Source organism: Adiantum capillus-veneris, chromosome 17 (genome assembly GCF_014529385.1).
Source record: "Adiantum capillus-veneris isolate H3 chromosome 17, ASM1452938v2, whole genome shotgun sequence".
Lineage (NCBI taxonomy): Eukaryota > Viridiplantae > Streptophyta > Polypodiopsida > Polypodiales > Pteridaceae > Adiantum > Adiantum capillus-veneris.
This window is the reverse complement of record NC_140947.1, coordinates 151,437,156-151,458,865: the sequence shown is the minus strand read 5'-3', so window position 1 is coordinate 151,458,865 and position 21,710 is coordinate 151,437,156. Positions and strand designations below refer to the sequence as shown.

Genomic DNA, 21,710 nt, shown 5'->3' with positions numbered 1-21,710 from the left:
TCATGCCGCAGAATCCTCGTAAGGATGTTTCTGGGATATTAGCCATGACTCCATGGCTTATTCCAACAAATAATTGGATCGGGGAATCTAGCACCATCTACAAAAAATAATAATGATCACTCACATCATGAATGCTGACACCAACTGCACAGTCCCTTCTGGCATAAGCGATAATCACATGGCAGCTGTCCAATGGCTGGAAAGAACACATCGGTGAGTGCATTTTTCGCCGCCTCCTTAAAACCCATAGAGATGTTGAATGGTACAAAATCAATATCCAGCCATGGGTGGCATTCCATACGCCGGCATGCCAGGCATCCCAGGCATCCCTGGCATTCCTCCAACAAATCCGGGATCATACCCACCACCCATACCAGGCATCGGTGGAGCAGGTAGTGCAAGTGGCAATAATTGAGCATACATATTCTGCACAAACATCCATAACTTCGTCAAAAGTGCAAACATATCCTGCACAAACAGCCGGAACATGATAACACGTGAAGACGAAAGTGAGGGTGAGAGTGAGAATGAGAGTTGAGGAGAGTGACAAAGTGAGAGTTGGAATTTGGAGTTGAAATTTGAGAGAGAGAGAGAGAGAGAGAGAGAGAGAGAGAGAGAGCTTTATTGACGTCTTCTAGAGGCCGAGCTCGGCCTATGAGACAAAACCATGTACATGTGTGTGTGGAGAGAGAGAGAGAGAGAGAGAGAGAGAGAGATGCCTGCTGAGCAACCAGCTCCTTCTCCTCAGCTTCCTTGGATTTTTCCTCTTCTTGGGCTTTCAGTTTATCCTTGACGAGGTCATCAACTTTACTTGTATATTCTCTCAAGAACTGCCCCAGAAACACAAGAAAACAAACTTATCAGCTAACAATCACACCCCATAAGCCCTCTGCTCCACAAACAGATCACCCTGGACACTGACCTGCATGAAATATGGGAACACAAAATCAAGAATGTTGTTCATCCATGCAAGCTCCAGGGCAACATCAGCTCGAATCAAATCATAACAAGTAAACAGACAGGATGCAAAGCACTCTTTCTTTCCCTGCAAAACAATGAAGTGTCAAAGACACATTTCAACTCTTTCTCCTCAAACTTTCGTATTATCAGAGATAAAGAGAGCTCCGGACTCTGCACCTGTTCTACAAAGAAAGTTAAAAGCTCCTCCGCAAGGTCACGATCCCCAGATTGTGAGCATGTCTCCATAGCATCTTTGTACAGGTTGTCCTTCTTTGACAAAGCAACTGACTGCCTCCACCTTCCAGCTTTCTTGTAAATAAGAGCAGCAATCCGCCGGAACTCAAGAAGCTCGTGTTTCTCTACCTGTTACGAGATACACATATTTATCCTATCCTAACATTCTCTTGTGAAAGGGAGCACAGTGAATAACCTTCAGAGTTCAACAACACCCTTGACAGATAACGACTAGCTAATTCTACTTTAACAGCTACAGTAAAAAACATGGATGACCTGACAAAGTAAACAGTGAAGCTGTCAAAAATCAAAATTAAACCTTCTGGGCCAACGAAATCTGATCAAAATTGTCATGCATGTCAATCGACTCTCTCAGCCGCTCATAGTCCTCTTCTTCAATGTATAATGCATTCAAAGCATCATTAACAGCAGCATTATTCGTACTTTGGACAGCCACCATGTAAGGCTTCACAAGCGGTAAATGTCCAGCCTGAAAACATGCAAACAAGACGGATGATCAGTCAATGATACTGAACTATCCACCAGTTAACCCCACACCCACAGATCCAAAGGACAATCATACCTTTCTCATAATGTCGACAACTCTAGTATGGTCGACTCTCGGAGCCAAAACATTCAAAAGATCATTGATTAGATCAGGATGCTCTTGAAGGTAAAAGTGCACTGCCTTGTAATACAGCTCCACATTAGCCACCTTCACAGCCACATCCTTGAACTGCATGTGATCCCAAGCCTCAGGAGAATGGTTCATTATAGTGGTAGCAGCATTGTCAAACTCGTCATATTGTATGTAAAGATATGTCAGCTCCTTCCAGTGTTGTTGCTCATCACAGACACGGATTAGCTTAGGAATATTTATTCGGGTAGAGAAAAGTTTTAAATGTTCCATCAGCTTCTCTGCCCGATAGCGTGCGTAAAGGCTCCCAAGCTCAGTAAAGATACCCATGTGGGCCCTTTCCAAGCCAAGACCACTCTCCATCAGGGTAATGAGCTCATCAAAACGACCTCTGTTTTGATAATAATCGCTCACTTCCTCCAGGTCATCAACCTGCGAAAGAACACGAGGGTGACGGGTATAGACAAGACAAATGGCAGAAATGATATGCTACAGCAAGTTTGCACAGTTGAAAAATACCTGGATGATGATGTTTAAACCACAAATCTGCGCTAGCCTAAATTCTTCGGCATCAACACACGCAAAGCAAACCTCCTTCCAAGTCTTTGAGCTGTTCGCCTTGCGTGCTGCATCAACTGCACCTTGGAATTGGTGGAGTTTTACTAAAGTACTGGCCAGTCGAGGCCAGTTGGAAATGTGAGTGAAGATTATTTTTGCTGCCTCATAAAGGGCTTCATCAAAAAGACGGTCACCCACAGTTTGCAAATTGGCAACGTTTGGTTGTAGAATGAACTCCTCAATGTCCCCTAACCTGTCTATTTTGGCATAAGCATAAATGAGTTCAGAATCAACCTTAGGCTCCTTCACCTTCCTTCTCACCATCAGCAAATACTTCACAAGGTCCTCAAACACCCCAGCTTGACCCGCAGCCCGAATCACGTCTAAGAATTCTGTTGCATCATTTGCCCGAATGAAGGACTCGATGGCATCACTAACAAGCCCCTCCTTCAGCTGAGCTTTGGCAACCTGACTCCACACCTCATCCTCCTCGACACGAGAGGCAAATTCAACAGCTCTTTCAATGCTGCGAATATTATCTAGAAGCACATTAACAGCTTGCACATTCAAGTTGAACTTCTTGAAGATCGCAAAAGCCTCCTCATACAACTCTGAGCCAACAGCTATCTCTCCCACTGCAGGCCCATCAAAGTTATCCAAACGGTTCACATAATCCATTACTCGAGACCTATCAGCCTTTATGGCCGTCAAAATGAGCAAGTTTTGCAAATTTGGATTGCCACTGAATGCAGAATTCTGAAGTACTATTTTTTCAAGAAGCTCAATAAGCTCATGAGGCAAATCCGCTGTCATGAAAGCTTTAACTGTTGCTGAGACTTGTTCTGGGTTCTTACTTTCTGGCAAAGCTGTAGACACAACCTGATCAATAAGCTGTCGCCTATATGGATTTTCTGGATCCAGCACTTTAGCCCACAAATCTGGCTCCATCCTTTCAACGATGTACCTGAAAACGATACAAACGAGGTGTCACTAGACTAAGAAAGAGTTAAAAATGTGATACACCACAAGACAAAGGAAAAGTACCTTGCTTGAAGCTTAAAAAGTGAGTTTTTGTTTGTAACATTCACCAGCTCATCATCACATTGCCCTCGTCTGTATGCAACAACTGCAAGAGTTGGATCTCTCTTCTCACAGTATTTGCCCACAACTCGGGAATCATAGTATGGATTTGTAGTAAGAAAATGCTCAGGGTTGTTGTTTGAATCAATAATAATTTTTCCAAGCGCATTATGGACATGGACATCTTGGCTTCCCTCGCTTACAAGATGCTCTAAAAACTGTGTAAGCAGTTTCAACCGATTTCTGTCAACAATCACCAAGAAAAGCGAAGGATAAGACAAGACATTGACAATAATAAGCAAATTCAAGAAGATCTCAAGGTTAAACATACAGAATACCTTTTTTCGCACTCTTCAACAAGACCCTCAACTGGAAGTAAAGAGCGCACAGAAAGGATAAGTCCCTTGATGAAGTCATCCGGACAGTCATCATCTAGCAGCTGCCCCACAACAAGAGGGGCATTGCTTGGATTGACCTGAAAGCATTGTCAAACTCAACTTCTTAAAGCCATTAAGTCTAAGCGAACAAAAAAAAGAATGTGATTTGCAATCAGAACTTGCCTTCTGCACATAACCTTCGATATAGCGAAGCATGTTGTTTGAGTACAGGTAATGTGTCAGATCAGGAACAAAACCAAATCGATCACAAACATTGATGAGTGGGCGTGCATCAGGCAGCTTTGCTTCCATAAGAAAGTTCTTAGTCTTCTCAGCATCATAGAAGTTGGACTCCCGCGTTACCCTTTCAACCTCCTTAATTTGCCCAGTCTTAGCAGCAGCCTCAATATACTTGAAATGTATCTCAGGATCCTCGCTGGATATTTTGAGAAAATGAGATCAGACTACAGGATTAAACAAAAAAGCCTCCACAACAAATAGAAGACAGGAACAGGCAAAGCAAACAAATCATAAAAGGTTGATCATCGCTACAATGGAGAAAACAGCTACCTTGAGCTTAGGTATGCCCCAAGGAAAAAGTACAACCCCTCGTAGGACTTGAATTGCTCAAATAGTTTGACACAGGAATCAACCCCCAACTGTTCTGAGTATTCTTTGGCAACCTGTTGCAAACGTAAGTATTTCAGCAGATTCATACAACAGACAAAACTAGCCAACACGTAAGGCATGCATCCTTACCTGCACAATAATCTGCAAATTGCCTCGCATATTGACCAACAGAAGCTCTTTCATGCACTCAAGTGCCCAATCCCTTGATAATGTTCCAAAAAACTCCACCAGAGACTGTTCCCATTACAACATTAGCACAGTGGTTTAATCTAGAGCTTTCCCTTTGTCAACTTCAAAAATGCAACTAGACCTCACCTGTGGCTCAATTGCATGTGTGTTGATGATGACTCTCTTGATGTCTGTTAGCTCTGTGTAGTGCTGCAACACAGGTATTAGCATGGGTTACACCAGCAAGAGCAATGAAGACCCATTAAAGTTTAACAGGTGTGAGAGTTCACATCCAGGGACAGAGAACACAAGGATGGGCCTTAGGTCAAACGGAAAGTGCCCTCCCCCTTGACAGCTACATAGGTCAAGAAACCAGTACAAATATCTCAGAGCTAAATAGATCTTGATCTCTCGTAAAACGGACAGCTCACCTCAACACCAGAAAATAATAGGGCGTGCCTGAGGTCAAATGATCCATGATGTCTCCCTAAGAGCTAAATAGGTCAAAAAATTTGAAAAACAAATCACAAAAAAGAAAAGGAACATTTAATCAACAGCCTGGTTCCTCTCTTCAGAGCTTAGCGTGGTCCTGTTCCAATTAGACATCTAAACGATAGCCATACCTCTGCCAAATTCAAAATATTTCTAAGCGCATAGAAAACAAATCCTGAACTGTAACTAGAAGGATCTACCACTATGGAGGATAATGGTCTAAGAAGCATCTCATTTCAATAGGAGCTAAAAGTTGCTTTTCCAGCCCGTAAAGGTAGTCTATCACATGCAGAAAATTTCTCGTTACTCATGCCAGTCCTGAACTCCTTGGCCACAGGAAATAGCACCCCACCCCCCCCCCCCCCAACCCAACCCCCTGCGCCGCGAAAAAAGAAGTCCTATACCATGCCAAACAACTGTACAGTCAGAAAGCAGCCAGTTAATCGTAAGTCCATCTTGCAGTACACAAATATAGGAGACATTAACCTTAGCCTGTCAATTGCAGAAATGCGAAATCTGATGACACAGAAGACTTCGGCATGCACATCACAAAAAATGTAACATGTTACACAAAAAATCACTTGTAGCAATCAAAATCAAAATAACCATCTTGATGTTTGCGATAGATTTCGCACAAACAATTTCCTTCAAAAACAAATAGTACACATTTATTTAGATAAATCAAGAAGAAGCCCAAGTCACTCCTACAAATCAAAAACAAGATAAAATAACCATCTTGATAATTGAGAGAGGTTTCGCACAAACAATTGTTTCAAACACAAAGAATGCACATTTATCTACTAGATATATCCAGGTGCAAAAAAGGATAACTATCGCAATGGTTGGGACAGATTTCACAAACAATTTGCTTCAAAAACAAAGAATGCGCATTTACCTAGATAAATCCAGAAGAAGCCCACATTTGGAAGTGCAAGTTATGAACTCATAACAAGTCATCCACAAGACAACATAGTTATCAGCTCCATCATGCATCATACCAGCCATATACCGCAACAGTCCCATTAACATCACTAGAGGCTGTGGAACTAGGCATCAATACATGCTCCCACAGACACACAACAGGTGCGAGCATGCAATCTAAACAAAGGTTGACAATCTGTGAGCTGAGTGGCTCCAAAGACCATGGCAGATTAGACATAATACCTAGCACAAACAACAAGCACATCCCAAAAACCGAATAACCAAACAAGAGATTAAAAACTTATACATAACCCACTTCTAAATGAGCAATACAACTCTATGTCCAAAGAAGGATATATTTTTTCTTTTCCATATCTATCCAGATTTAAGCAGCCATTGGTAGACCTACTCCGCTGGTCGACTCACATTAAGCACAAATGTTGTAAAATGCCCAAGCCTATGATTCGCGAATCACTAAAACAAGAAGTACCTGAAGGGCACGCATGTACAATCCCGCCTTTTCACACAGTTGTGCAATGCGCGGTCGATCATAGTGTGTAAACATTCCATTGGCTAGAATTGCATCCGCAACGTTGGGAAAAGTAACAAGGTTGATTTCCAGAACCTGGTAGAATTCAAATTATTAGTCCACTCTTGCTTTCTCCTTCAACAAACTCCACTAGATGCTAACTACATATAATACCTTGGTTTGTAACAAGGCGTGCTCGGGTAAATTGGGCTTTAGTACATCCAACAAGAAGGATGTTGCCTCCCTTATCAGATTACGCTGCATGAAAAGCCCTTCAGTGGTGAATGGTTTTTAAGCACAAACAATTCATTTCACATTGTAACACCCCTGACAACAGAATAATGCGAAAACTATAGATGTACCTGAAGGAAAAGATCTGTAATGACATTATAATCAACAGGGCAGCCACCATCCATTTGGGACATCATCAATGCAAAATTAACAGCACCCTGTAGCACATGCCAGGCATCAGTATGACTACATGAGAAAATAAACTTGGAGAAAGAACTGCCAAAACTATCTGCACATTTGACAAAGACCGGACCACAAGGTACCTGAGGATCTGTTCTCAGTATAGTTTGCAGTAAAAACAGGTAATCAGGAGTGTAGCCAACCTGAAGAGCACATAATTTAGGACTCAGCTCAAATCCTGCATCAAGACAAATGTCTTGACCACTTCGTTGCTTTGGATGAAGTGGTCTAAGCAACTATCTTGCTTTGAATAAACCGATACTTTCAAACTCTGTTTAAACAAATAATTTCCTGTTATTCATATACCTGTTTTGAATAAACCAGAATCTTGTCAAACTCTCGTCTCTCAGCAAATGCTGCGACAACCTTGGGAGTAGCCCGAGCCTTGATATAAATTTTTAAAGCCATGTCATTGTCCACTGTCTGCAGAGAACGATTATGTTGGCATAATATTTCAAGCAGAAAGAAGGCTTTCCCATTGTTTTGTTCTTTTTTTTGGATTATTTGAAGAGGGAGGGGTTCTTACTTTTACAAGATCTCCAAGCTCTTCGCTGCACTCCAGCTTATCCTCTGCAAGCCAATTTTCTAGCAGGTTCTTCTTATTTTGGTTGACAACGAGACGAGAAAGTTCCAATGATTCAAAAGCGTTTAGTTTTCCCTTTGTTAGGAGGGTCCCAAAATATTGTAGCAGAGGGGGAGTCTGCCCAGGTTGCACAGGTACACTCTGCTAGACATTAACAGCTTGGTAATGAGTCTACTTTCTCCAATTGTTCAATTGCCAGCAGTGTTGAGGAAGAAACGTCTATTTCTCTACCTGGAATTTAGCCACAGTATCTGGGGTTCGGAGAATGCCTTGTGGAGACTCTGCTGCAAGCTCGGCAGCCTCTTTATACTTCATTTGAGAAAACAATTCATGGAACCTTTGCACAACCTTCATAGACAAACGATGAGAAAATGAATCGATAGTTAGCTCTAGCTCAGTAAACTGTCGCACATTTGTCTAAGACTGGGCGTATCTATATCTCTCTTCGCAAGGCTAAAAAACTAGGACAGGGGACGCATAGAAACAAAGCATACAAGCACCGACCCATGAGCAAATAATACACGTTCACAAAGAAGTATTTTTTAAGAAAAACTCTTTCAGTGCCAAAATGCGAAACAGAACAAGAAAGTGTTGGGGAAAAGGCCACGGTGCCGCTCACTTATTACTGACCTCACTAACCATTCTATTATCCTTATCTTTACACAAGAGAACTAGGAGGAAGCCACATTAAAGCCTAGCAATGATTGCGACAATCAAGGCTTCTTCCACAATCAAGGCTGCAGCAGAGGATCCGGATCACTCTAGCTCAACATGCAGGATGTGCAGTCAAAGTACTGACCATGGAGGACATTCATGAGACTCAACAACGACCGATGAGGGATCTCCTCTGAGTTTGATCCACCTACCTCTGTTGATTTGTATCACCCATTGTATCAGCTTCCCCTCCCCCCCCTATTTCAGTTCTTGTACTTTCTTTGTACTCACGACATTGTATCAGATTCACCACTTGTAACTTCTTGGTCTCATAGGTTACTTTAGCCATTTGAACATGTTAACATCTCATCTCATCTCAGAAATTGAGCGAGGTAGATCTAGGTGCCCACGACCACGGGGGACCTCACACCATTGACGGAAGTGGCAGCAGAGAATCCAGACCATCCTAGCTCGACATGCGAGACAACCAATCAGAATATTGACCACGGAGGATATTGATGAGATTTAGCAGCGACCCATGAAAGATCTCATCTGAAGATTTGTATCTCATTTGATCCACCTTTGTTTCAGTTTTGTATCAACTAACCCCCATCACCCCTCCCCACCTATTTCGTTCCAAATTCAATCTTGCAGTTCTTTGTACTTCTTTTTACTCGGACACTATTAATTTTGTACTTTTTGGTCTCATAGGTCACTTTGGCCTCTTGAAGACATTAAATATAACATTTCATATCTCTCTCTCTCTCTCTCTCTCTCTCTCTCTCTCTCTCTCTCCCCCCCCCCCCCCCCCCCCCCCGAGAGTACATCAGTTTATGTATCACCTAGAGGACAGTCCCCTTTCTCTATTTTGGATGATGATATATGGGATTTCTCTAGGGATGGTGACATTATCATCCTAGGGGACTTCAATGCTAGGACTGCCCATCACCAGGCAGTGTTTTATGATACTTCAGAGGAGATGCTAAGAGAGCTAGATGTAGTAGAGACGGGCCTTTCCAGACTCTCACACGATGTGGAATATACTGAGTATGGGCGACACCTGATATACATGGGCACTGCACATGGATTGGCCATCTTGAACGGCCTACAGAGATTTCCTGCTGCGGGAGGTTTTACATGCTTCCCACACAGACATGGAGCCAGCACTGTGGACTATGTCATGGCACAGCTGAATCTCATCTCTAGTATCCAGGATCTCACAGTTGGGCCCAGACCGGTCGGGGTGGCAGTGGATCATGCTTTGGTGTCGATGACCATCTCCTTCCAGTTCAGTGTAGCACACAGGCCACGGGTAGCAGCCCCCACTCGCTACACATTCACACGGGAGACGGATTCTGTATACATGGACGGAATCTACAGACGCCTATGCACTGAGGACCCGGGGCGACCTCTGGAGGGGCTAACTACTATACCGACACAAACATTACATGAGGCAGCAGCAGAAGCATACCCACACACCAAGCCTGAGCAGAGCCGCCGATCAGGGAGCATGCCTCAGAACAGCTGCTACGATGAGGAATGCCGCCAGACTAGAGCCAGACTTCAGAAGGAGGTGCTCTTGGGGGACGTCACTCACAGACAGTCACAGATTGACTTCCGACGCCTGGTGCGACGGAAGAAGAGGGTTTTTTTGGCTCGACTCGAGCAAGATCTATATCAGCTATTCTTGAGTCAGGACTCGCGTGAGGCGTGGCGGCTCTTTCATGAGCAGTCTCCCCCCCTACTATTTCCTCTGCACAGACCTGGGATCAGTACGCATCATCTTTGTACACAGTACCTGGCCAGCCGCCCCCCCCCCGGCCCCCCCCCCCCCCCCCCCCCCCGATCCATGCCCACATGTCTTTTTCACCGCTGAGATGGTGAAGAAAGCTATTGACAGGATGAAGACTGGGAGAGCATATGATCATGACGGCCTAGTCGCTGAGCATTTCATCCATGCCAAAGACCTACTAGCAGAGCTTCTAGCAGTTATGTTTAACCGTGCCATGTGTGAGGGCCTACCGGACACTTGGAGCCTATCTACGATCATACCTATCTTCAAATCAAGAGACCCCATGGAGCCTGGGAATTATCGCACTATTATGATTGGGCAAACACTGGCACGGTTGTATGCATCCATTCTTGAGCAACAGCTGAGTAGATGGGCAGAGAGGGAGGGAATACTGCAACTGGGCAAGAAGGATTCAGGAGAGGCTTCTCTACTCTTGACCATATCCTGACCCTCAGGGCCATCATCGAGGAAGGCACATCTCATGGGAGACGGATCTATTGTACCTTTGTGGATTTCCGCAAAGCTTTCGACACAGTACCCAGAGCTACACTGATGCGGAGACTACAGGAAATGGGAGTACCCACAGAACTCATTTGGGGGACCATGGCATTATACAGCTCAGTAGTAGGGTATGTACGCACCCCGGAAGGACTATCTACACCGGTTCACTCCACTATTGGGGTGAAGCAGGGCTGCCCGCTCTCTCCTACTCTTTTCGATATGTATGTGGATGAGATTTCTGACTAAATTGACACCGATGGAGATAAAGGTGCTCAGTTGGCAAGGACATGGATTCCACTTTTGTTATATGCTGATGACATAGTGTTGATCTCCGAATCCCCAGAGGGAATGCAACGCCAATTGGATGCTTTGCATACGTTTGCCCACGAAAGTGGTTTGTCTGTCAACCTGGGTAAAACCAAGGTTATGGTGTTGAATACCACCCCACAGTGGATCAGGAGGTCAGCACCTACATTCACATACGGCCGGGAGATTGTGGAGTACACAGACGCTTACACTTACCTTGGAGTGGTTTTTAGCGGACCTGCATTCTCACTCAGAAGAGCAGCTGAGACCAGACTTACTAGAGCCCACGCAGCATTGGGTAGATTGGAAAGGATGTGTTCGCAGGTTCAGTTTCACGAGCCCCGGACGAAGCTCTGGCTCTTTGACACCTTGGTGGCTTCAGCATTGCTTTATGGAACCGAGATATGGGGACCTTCACTGGATCACCACGGGAGGCCGGGTCGCACAGACGGTTGGGGGAACATGGAGAAACCTGTCGTCTCTATGATCTCGCGGCTCATTAGAGCCAAGGCATCAGTACCGCGAGCCATTATCCGAGCAGAGCTAGCGGCCCCCCCACTAGTGGTGGAGGCGCTCACCAAATCAGTCCCCTTCATAAACCGCACATGGAAACTTCCTAGAAACAGATATGCTCGCATAGCACTTGAATCCTCTCGACAGTTAGCCATACAAGGAGATACAACATGCTGGTATGGGGAGATGACATCATGGTTTCAAGCACATGGGTTCAGCATCGACAAGCGGCCACCATTCCATTACTCATTGGATGCACCATCTCTCACTCTTACACAGTCAGAGATCGCCAAGCTCATCCGCCAAGACCAGACCCAGCTAGACACCAGGAGGACATGGATACATCCAGCACAGGAATTGGGCAAGAAGATGGCTTTCTACAGAGACCACCTTCTCCAGCTTACGACAGATGGTTTTGTGACCAGACCCAAATACATGGATACCCACTTGTATCATGGGATACGATGTGCTATTGGCAAGTTACGCACATACTCTCACCATTTGCAGATCGAAACTGGGAGATACAGACGAGTACCAACAGAAGACAGGACATGCCCCTTGTGTAACATGGAACCTGAGACAGAGCTACACTATACATGCCGCTGCCCCGTCTACTACGAGATACGAGGCCGATTCCACTGCTTGTTCAGAGAGGGTTTTGGACCACTCTCAAGAGTCATGGGATACGAAGATCAGAGATGTCTGGGTTTGTTCTTGCTCGAGCTGCGCAGACACAGAGATAGCCTGATGAATGGAGAGGCTAGCAAGTCTCAAAGACGGATCACAAACTTTTTCAGAGTAGACACGGGACAGCCGCAAGAGCCACTCCCACAATAGAGCTCCCCCTCGTCTCACACCAGAGGCACACTGATTGACCGAGCAATTGAATTGGGAAAATCCAAGCGCCCGCCACTGCAAAGAACTACACAGCATCGACGGAGGCTAGGACAGAAAATTCGGAGCACGCTGGCCAAGCATGCACGACGCCCGGTCAGACTACTAACCATGGAGGAAATTGATGAGATTCGCCAACGACCGATGATAGATCTCTTGTGATTCACCTATCCCAACTAGCCGCCCATTTTTTCCTTAGTTTGTTGCTTGGCTCACATCGACCAACTTAGGACCCCATAGTATATATCTTTGTTTTGTACTGTTGGTAGGTTATTTTGTTACTCTGACTTTGTATCAGATCCACCACTTTGTAACTTTCGGGTCTCATAGGTCATTATGCCCTTTTGAAGAAGTTAATATAACATTTCATTTCATTTCTCTCTCTCTCTCTCTCTCTCTCTCTCTCTCTCTCTCTCTCTCTCTCTCTCTCTCTCTCTCTCTCTCTCTCTCTCCGCGCACCCCTCGCCCTGCTCGCGCGCCGCTGTGCCCACCTGCAACCCTGCTACGCCCGCCTGCTCCTGCGCGCGCGCCGCTTTGCCTGCCTGTTGAGCCGCTGTACCGCCTCCCCTCGCACTCCCTCTGCAAGCCGCCCCCCCCCCCCCCCCCCCAACATGCTACGCGTAGGATGTCCCTCCCCCTTACTCTACGCGTAGGGTTCCCCCCTTGCGAACGGCGATCAAGCATGAGGAAGATGAACGATAAAGCCGACCCCCTAGAGGATGCAATTCAAAAATGCAAAGAGGAAATGACGGAGATCATTACCAAGATGAACCGCAATCTCTGGGGTGCAATAACCATGCTCGAAGGACGCTGGAAGAGAGCAAGATAAGCACGCTGGAAGACCGAGTGACGACCCAAGTGGAAGAGATCGCGTCACTCAAGAAAGATCTCTCCGAAGCACGATCAAGAAACACACTAGAAGAGGGCGAACTGCAACCCTCAATAATCGAAGAAATCAACACGATCAAGGAGCAAGTACGGGCCATCAAAGAGGGAGAACAACGGCACAAAGAAATGACGACTTCTTGGGTGGATGTTCTTACCAAAACTCAATAGAAGGCGCGAAATGGATCAAGGTGGCCAAGAAAGGGAAAGGCAAGGAGATAACGCCCACGTCCACACCCAACATCATCATTAATCAGACACTTGAGGAGGAGAAAAGGAGAAGGGTGCGCGCTTTACATGTGAGACTTTGCGGTCTTAGAGACAAAAGGCAATGTGGACGAAGAAGTGAAAGAACTCACAGCCTTGATGGGGATTCATGAGCCGACGCACACAAGGACATGGAGAGTGGGCAACATAAAGAAAAATGGAAGCAGTGGAGAAACCTCAAAAGAAAGAGGACTCATCCTCCGTTTTCCCTCCATGGAAGCGAAGAAGTCCTTATAGAAAAGACCAACTCTTAAAGAGACAGGCATCTTTCTCGGCAATGATCTCACCCTCTCGCAGATCGCTCATATGCAGGAAGTAATGTTGGAGATTAGAGCGGCAAGGGGAAAAGGCAAGATCCCTTTTTACCGGGACGAAAAAGTAATAATACTAGAGCGACGCTCCACATGACGGTGCGAGACTTATGGGACCACACTCAAAGTAGCTGCCTGGAACTGCAATGGATCTATGCGTCTTGATGTGGGAGCTTTTAAGGATAGCTTTACTGGAAAATACATAATCTTTTACTCTGAGACACACTAGGCCCCTGGGCAATCCATGCCACACATCAGTGGATACAGGTGGGAGACAGCCTACAGACAGTAGACACGCTCAGAGCACAGAGGGCGGGGCTCGGGGGGAGTGGCAGTGTTATTTAGAGAGGATCTGCAAGCACTGATACACATAGCCCGCAGGGACAAGCAGGCTAGGTACATGTGGGTGAGACTGGAAGCAGAGACAGGCACGTACCTCTATCTAGCTATTTGCTACTTTCCCCTGAGTACATCAGTTTATGCATCACCCAGAGGACAATCCCCTTTCTCTATTTTGGATGATGACATATGGGAGTTCTCTAGGGATGGTGATATTATCATCCTAGGGGACTTCAATGCTAGGACCGCCCATCACCAGGCAGTGTTTTATGATACTTCAGAGGAGATGCTAAGAGAGCTAGATGTTGCAGAGACGAGCCTTTCCAGACTATCACACGATGTGGAATATACTGAGTATGGGCGACACCTGATAGACATGGGCACTGCACATGGATGGGCCAACTTGAACGGCCTACAGAGATTTCCTGTTGCGGGAGGTTTTACATGCTTCCCACACAGACATGGAGCTCACTCACAGACAATCAAAGATTGACTTCCGACGCCTGGTGCGGCGGAAGAAGAGGGCTTTTTTGGCTCGACTCGAGCAGGATCTATATCAGCTATTCTTGAGTCAGGACTCGCGTGAGGCGTGGCGGCTTTTTCATGAGCAGTCCTACCCCCTTGCTATTTCCTCCGCAGAGACCTGGGGTCAGTACGCATCATCTTTGTACACAGTACCTGGACAGCCGCCCCTCCCCAACCCCCCCGATCCATGCCCACACGCATGTGTCTTTTTCACCGCTGAGATGGTGAAGAAAGCTATTGACAGGATGAAGACTGGGAGAGCATATGATCATGACGGCCTAGTCGCTGAGCATTTCATGCATGCCAAAGACCTACTAGCAGAGCTTCTAGCAGTTATGTTTAACCGTGCCATGTGTGAGGGCCTACCGGACACTTGAAGCCTATCTACGATCGTACCTATCTTCAAATCGAGAGACCCCATGGAGCCTGGGAATTATCGCACTATTATGATTGGGCACACACTGGCACAGTTGTATGCATCCATTCTAGACCAACAGCTGAGTAGATGGGCAGAGGGGGAGGGAATACGTGCAAATGGGCAAGCAGGATTCAAGAGAGGCTTCTCTACTCTTAACCATATCCTGACACTCAAGGCCATCATCGAGGAAGGCAGATCTCATGGGAGACGGATCTATTGTAGCTTTGTGGACTTCCGCAAAGCTTTCGACACCGTATCCAAAGCTAGAATGATGCGCAAACTACAAGAAATGGGAGTACCCACAGAACTCATTTGGGAAACCATGGCATTGTACAGATCAGTAGTAGGGCATGTACGCACCCGATGGGACTTTCTACACTGGTTCACTCCACTATTGGGGTGAAGCAGGGTTGCCCGCTCTCTCCTACTCTTTTCGGTATGTATGTGGATGAGATTTCTGACCACATTGACAACGATGGGGATAAAGGTGCTCAGTTGGCAGGGACATGGATTCCACTTTTGTTATATGCTGATGACATAGTGTTGATCTCCAAATCCCCAAGTGGTTTGTCTGTAGCCCTTGGTAAAACCAAGGTTATGGTGTTTAATACCACCCCACGGTGGATCAGAAGGTTAGCACCTACATTCACATACGGCCAGGAGACTGTGGAGTACGTGGGTAGATTGGAGAGGATGTGTTCGCAGGCTCAATTTCAAGAGCCCCGGACGAAGCTCTGGCTCTTTGACACCTTGGTGGCTTCAGCATTGCTCTATGGAACCGAGATATGGGGACCATCACTGGATCACCACGGGAGGCCGGGTCGCACAGACGGATGGGGTAACATGCAGAAACCTCTCGTCTCTATGATCTCGCGGATCATTAGAGCCAAGGCATCAGTACCACGAGCCATTATCCGAGCAGAGCTAGCGGCCCCCCCACTAGTGGTGGAGGCACTCACCATATCAGTCTCCTTCATAAACCGCACATGGGAACTTCCTAGAAACAGATATGCTCGCATAGCACTTGAATCCTCTCGACAGTTAGCCATACAAGGAGATACAACATGCCGGTATGGGGAGATGACATCATGGTTTCAGGCACTAGGTTTAGCATAGACAAGCTGCCACCATTCCATTACTCATTGGATGCACCATCTCTCACTCTTACACAGTCAGAGATCACCAAGCTCATCCGCCAAGACCAGCGTGTGACTACTATCTATCCTTTTTGTTGATTTATTTCTTATTATTTATTTACTTTCACTTTTTGGAAACACCCCTCGGAAAATCTAACTACCTTGCATTGCATAGCTAGTGTGGAATTGTGCATAGGGAGTCCAGGTGTGAGGGTAAGAGAGCACTAAGGTTGGACAAGGACTGTGGTTAGCCAAAGTGGGGTCATTGACTAGCCAAAGTGGAATCCTTTGCTACAGAGGCTACATTTCAGTTCTGGGTGTGGCTGCAGTGTACATAGGGGGTCAGATGACCTAGAAAGATACAATGGCAGCATCTCCTAAAATTTAGGGAACTGCTATTTTGGGACCTGAAAATGTGTTTGCATCATTACCTCCGGAATGACAAGGGAAACATTTTCTTACTCTCTCGTGAAGTCAACTGGGCAACCAGTTGGGATATTTTTAGGCGGCAACCCCGAAACGGGAAATAGGCTGTAAATGTGCCAAGTGGCACATTTTTGTGCACTTTCCTCATGCATGAAGAAGTGGCGCTGAATTTGAAGGGAGGAGAAGCTCATTTGCAAATTTTGTCACAGGTTAAGAGCTATGGAGTGCTTCCTTTCCCTCCTATGTACAGTGCGGTGCCAGGAGTGATGCCCTGCACGCTACGCACTGCCCTCTCTCTCCCCTATGGCAGTATGTTATGCCCCTCTAGTGGGCTTTTCAATTGACCAATGTACAGTTGTGTGGGTTTCATGCGCGATTGCCGAGGCAAGAGCCTCTTGCAGAGGTACCGGATTAGCTAGCGGCTAATCCCCCGCAGGTACAGGTGAATTCCGAGAGGTTTCACGCTAGAAATCTCGTCCGATTCAAAGGGCAAGTAGCCCTACAAGTGCGGGAGCTCGAGGACTTGCTACGGATGCGACCGGCACGCGAAACGGAGCCCGAAACAGTAAATTACAGCCTGCTGTGTATTTTTGCAGGTTTAGGGTTTTGGCCCTAAACGGTCCCTAATACCCCCAAGAGGTTCGGGGACGCGAGAGGACCGCTGTACAGGTGATCTGGCGCATTTTCGGGGGCTGAAAACAGAGAATTCAGCGTGCTGCAGATTCTCGCCAGGTTTTGCAAAGTGCCCATATGCGTCGGGAAAGTCATTCAATGCATGGGAATACTGACTGTGAAGGGTCCTAATACAATTATGCTGCCGAAATCGTGCCGGAAAAGTTGAAATTCAGCCAAGCTTGTGCGGGGCAGCTTGTAGGGACCCACGGCATTTATTCCCTCTATTAAACAATAAAGAAATACCGAAAGGGGCAATCTAGCAGCCTGTATCCCTCTCCCCTTTGTTGTGTCTTGAAAGTACAGGTAAAGTGGGCGACGAACTAAGTGGGTGAAAGCAAATAAGGTTTAAGTCTAAAGTCTACCGCCCTTTTTGAAGTTAACAGGCCGGTTTCACCGAGATCACCAAGCTCATCCGACAGGACGTGCCTCAGCTAGACATCGGGAGGACATGGATACAGCCAGCACAAGAGTTGGGCACGAAGGTGGCTTTCTACAAAGAGCGTCTTCTCCAACTTACAGAGGACGATTTTGTGACGAGGTCCAGATACATGGACACTCACTTGTCTCATGGGATACGATGTGCTATTGGCCAGATACGCACATCTTCACCTCAACTACGGATCGAGACTGGGAGATACAGTGGAGTACCAGTGGAGGCCACGACATGCCCCCTGTGTGGCATGGAGCCAGAGACAGAGTTGCACTACACATGAAGCTGCCCCGTCTACTACGAGATACGAGGCCGCTTCCACTGCTTGTTTAGAGAGGGCTTTGGACCACTCTCCAGAGTCATGCAGTACGAGGATCAGATATGCTTGGGTTTGTTTCTACTCGAGCTGCGCCGACACAGAGAGAGCCTGGTGAGAGGAGAGGCTAGCCAATCTCAGAGACACATCACAGACTTCTTTAGAGCAAACACTGGACACCCGGAGGAGCTACTACCACAAAAGAGCTCGTCGCCTCACCAGAGGCACATTGATCGACCGAGCAATCGAGCTGAGGAGATCCAGACGCCCACGATTGCGGGAGACTACACAACATCGACGGAGGCTGCATCAGAGGATTCGGATCACTTTGGCCCGACATGCACGACGCCCAACCAGACTACTGACCATGGAGGAGATTGATGAGATCCGCCAACGACCGATGCTTGATCTCTTGTGATTTAGCTACCCCAGCTAGCTGCTCTGCCCCGTTCACACCTAGCAGTCCACGATTCCATAGTATATTTGTTTTGTCATTTTGTTACTCTGACTTTGTATCAGATCCACCACATTGTAATTTTTTGGTCTCATAGGTCACTTTGGCCTTTTGAAGACGTTAATATAACATTTCATTTCATTTCTCTCTCCCTCCCTCCCTCCCCCCTCTCTCTCCCCCCCGAGAGACCTCTAAAGATGCTCAAGAGAGCCTGTCTGCTAGAAGAAGCACAAACTTTGGATGATCAGTGGCAGGGTTGTATGTACATCAAGGTGGAAACAGAGGAGAATGATGAATAAACCACTGCGGAGGGGCATAATGCCACGTGATCGTGCCTCTATCCGTACTGAAAAGAACTGTAGTACGCGCCCATAGTCGAAGAAACTGATGTCGTCTCCTCTCTACTACCCTAGAGAGGCATGCTGAAGAATCCCATTGGCTGCACACGGTATGCAAAAGCTCATACCAAACAGCAGCCAAAGTAGTGGTCACATGGACCACACAGAACCTAGAACCTGAATCCACAATACTATGGTGCATATCATAGCAACCTCTGCAAACTTTCTCTTTGCATACCTTCACCCAGAAAGGAGTACCTTTTTCGTGGGGACCCACAGAGGTGACTGCCTTTCGGACATTGAAAGCGAAATTGACTACAGGACCTATTTTGACTTTGTCGGACTTGCAGAAGTCATTTGAAGTATATTGTGATGCTTGTGGTCGTAGTCTGGGTGCGGTCTTGATGCAAGAAGGCCATGTCATAGCTTACAAGAGCCGTTTGTTCTCTAGGCCGAAGATGACAGCACAGATCTATGAGAAAGAGCTTTTGGCGGTTATCCATGCTCTTACTCAATGGCGGCATTACCTACTCGGAGCGGATTTTACTGTCTTTACAGACCATCAGAGTTTGCGCTACTTCTTGTCACAGAAGCAGCTTTCGGAAAAGCAGATGCCGTGGGCGAACATCTCGTCACAGTTCCACTTCCAGATTGTCCATGTGAGCAAGGACAGAAGAATCTGGTGGCAGATGCTATGTCTGGGAAACCGTTGGTTCTGGCTATTTCCGCGATACATCATATGAGCTTCGAGGATATGGTCCCTCAGTATGCCACAGATACAGATTTGGCAGATATTTTCACACGGATACGGGATGGGGAGACAGCAACGGGATACTCCCTTCGGGAAGGCTACTTGATGAGAAAGACTATGTTGTGCGTTACACAGCCGTTGAGGGATAAGGTTATGACTGAATGCCACTGTCCACCTTTTACGGGTCACCGCGGCATTGCTACCACCATGAAAGGGGTAGAGAGATACTTCTTTTGGCCGTGACTCAAAAAGGACGTGGAAGAGTTGTGCGCAGTATGCCAGAAGGTCAAGTTTGACAGGCATAAGGCACAGGGATTGTTACACCCTTTTACCCATACCCACCCGCCCCCTTGGAAAATATTGAAATGGATTTCATTTTTGATCTCCCGAGAACACAGAATGATCACGATGATTTTCCGATTACATGGCACGCCTGAGACGATTGTCTCCGACAGAGACCCCGGATTTCTGAGTTTGTTTTGGAAGGCAATTTGGGAGAACATTGGCACGCGGTTGCAGTTCTCGTCATCGTTCCACTTGCAGACTGACGGACAATTTGAGATTGCCAATTCAGTGATTTTAGATTTATTGAAGTCTTGTATCTCGGATCAGAAGACTTAATGGGAAAAGAACTTACCTTTGGTGGAATTTGCCTACAATAACACGATACACTCTTCGACGGGGAAGACCCAGGTTCCATCCTTCCTGAGCACGAAAGATTAGACATTTGAAGCAGATGAATATTCGCGAGATTTGGATACCGCTTTTGCCGAGGTTCGCGAGACTTTGCAAGAGTCTCAAGAACGACAGAAAAAGGCAGTGGATCGCCATCGTCGCGACTTGAAACTGAAGGAGGATAATTGGGTGCTCTTACTTTTGAGAAGGCACGCCTATGAAAGAAAAAGAGAAAGGAGAGGCTTTTTCCAAAGCTTAGTATGCGATACTACGGACCTTTCCAGATTACTAACAAGATAAATGATGTCTCCTTCCGATTGAAACTGCCAAATACTTGGAGGATTCATAATGCATTGCATGTGAGTCTCTTGACACCTGTTAAGGGTGATGTGCCTGATGATGGGGAGCCTGATGCTCAACCCGCAGTGGAAGAAAACGAGGAGACCCTTGTTCTTGAACAGATTTTGGCACATACGGATACGAAGAAAGGTAAAGTCCGAAGGCGGTTCTTGGTTAAATTCAAGAACTTTCCTGCATTTGATGCGAAGTGGATGGACGAGGAGGACCTAGCAGATACTCCTCGGATTGTGAAACTTTACCTCGATGCTTTGGTTTAGCATAGTCTACTCCAACGGAACCCAGAATTCAGCTTGGCCGGAGATCTGGTGCAGTGGGATGCACAAGAGGAGAGTTACTCCACTCCTTTGTCAACAGCTGCCTTGATTTTGATACTAAAGTCATTGATGTCTCTTTGAGCTTCAGGGATACTAAGAGCTGACAGTATTCTGCTGGATGACTTTATGAAATGGAATTCCTGATTATGATACTGATTTGTTCTTGACTTCTTGTGAGTGCAGGAACTGATAGACGAAATGACTCCTGCATTTTGGTCTACTTGATCTCGAATAGACATGGTTGCAATAGGGGTTAGTCAATCGGACATCGATGAGGTCTCGATTGGACCTAGATGTGATTGCTAGCTACATTGCCGATAAATCATGGTCTAAGATCCGAAGGAATGTTGAATGTCATGTGATGTCCTGTGATGTCTGGTGATGTCCTGTGATGTCGTGTGATGTGACTGTCGATTTTGTACATGTGCTAGATGTGTGTTTCTAGTACGTAGGTACTAACAGTCAGTGTCTGCTAAGACGGTTTATGGCTTTTGTCGGTTTTGCAGGCGTAATCGCGGTCGATTACAATGTTTTCAAGAGGGGGTTATGTCACAAAGTGATGACATGACGTACAACAGAAACCCTAAAATTCCTGCAAACCTAATTTCTGCCAAAAACCCTAATTTCTAGAAATCGCGGAAGCTCGAAAAAAAAAAAAAAAGGAAAATGATGAGCGACGCGAATTTTGCTCTCTAAGAGAGAGAGAGAACTACTGCTTTTTATTTTACAAGCTTTTAAGGCTCTGCTTTTCGGCATCCCTTGTAACCTTTAAATTAGTGGTGAGGGCCTC

At 46.3% G+C, this 21,710-nt stretch overlaps 1 protein-coding gene across 1 annotated transcript in view; it reads right to left on the bottom strand.

Annotated features, from left to right (window-relative positions):
• Window positions 1-212: 212 nt before the first annotated feature.
• LOC147438330 (clathrin heavy chain 1) overlaps window positions 213-21,710 on the bottom strand; it is a 62,469-nt gene continuing 40,971 nt past the window's right edge. Inside the window, exons 11-30 of the mRNA XM_086487622.1 lie at window positions 7,872-7,988; window positions 7,584-7,781; window positions 7,364-7,480; window positions 7,141-7,200; window positions 6,949-7,035; window positions 6,761-6,844; window positions 6,548-6,682; window positions 4,792-4,854; window positions 4,606-4,710; window positions 4,417-4,529; window positions 4,030-4,282; window positions 3,808-3,944; window positions 3,434-3,712; window positions 2,351-3,353; window positions 1,778-2,263; window positions 1,514-1,684; window positions 1,138-1,323; window positions 923-1,045; window positions 720-830; window positions 213-426 (exon numbers count right to left, since the gene is read on the bottom strand). Coding sequence (XP_086343748.1) covers window positions 271-426; window positions 720-830; window positions 923-1,045; window positions 1,138-1,323; window positions 1,514-1,684; window positions 1,778-2,263; window positions 2,351-3,353; window positions 3,434-3,712; window positions 3,808-3,944; window positions 4,030-4,282; window positions 4,417-4,529; window positions 4,606-4,710; window positions 4,792-4,854; window positions 6,548-6,682; window positions 6,761-6,844; window positions 6,949-7,035; window positions 7,141-7,200; window positions 7,364-7,480; window positions 7,584-7,781; window positions 7,872-7,988 — 3,984 coding nt within the window. The 3' untranslated portion in view covers window positions 213-270. The remainder of the gene's footprint in view (window positions 427-719; window positions 831-922; window positions 1,046-1,137; window positions 1,324-1,513; window positions 1,685-1,777; window positions 2,264-2,350; window positions 3,354-3,433; window positions 3,713-3,807; window positions 3,945-4,029; window positions 4,283-4,416; window positions 4,530-4,605; window positions 4,711-4,791; window positions 4,855-6,547; window positions 6,683-6,760; window positions 6,845-6,948; window positions 7,036-7,140; window positions 7,201-7,363; window positions 7,481-7,583; window positions 7,782-7,871; window positions 7,989-21,710) is intronic.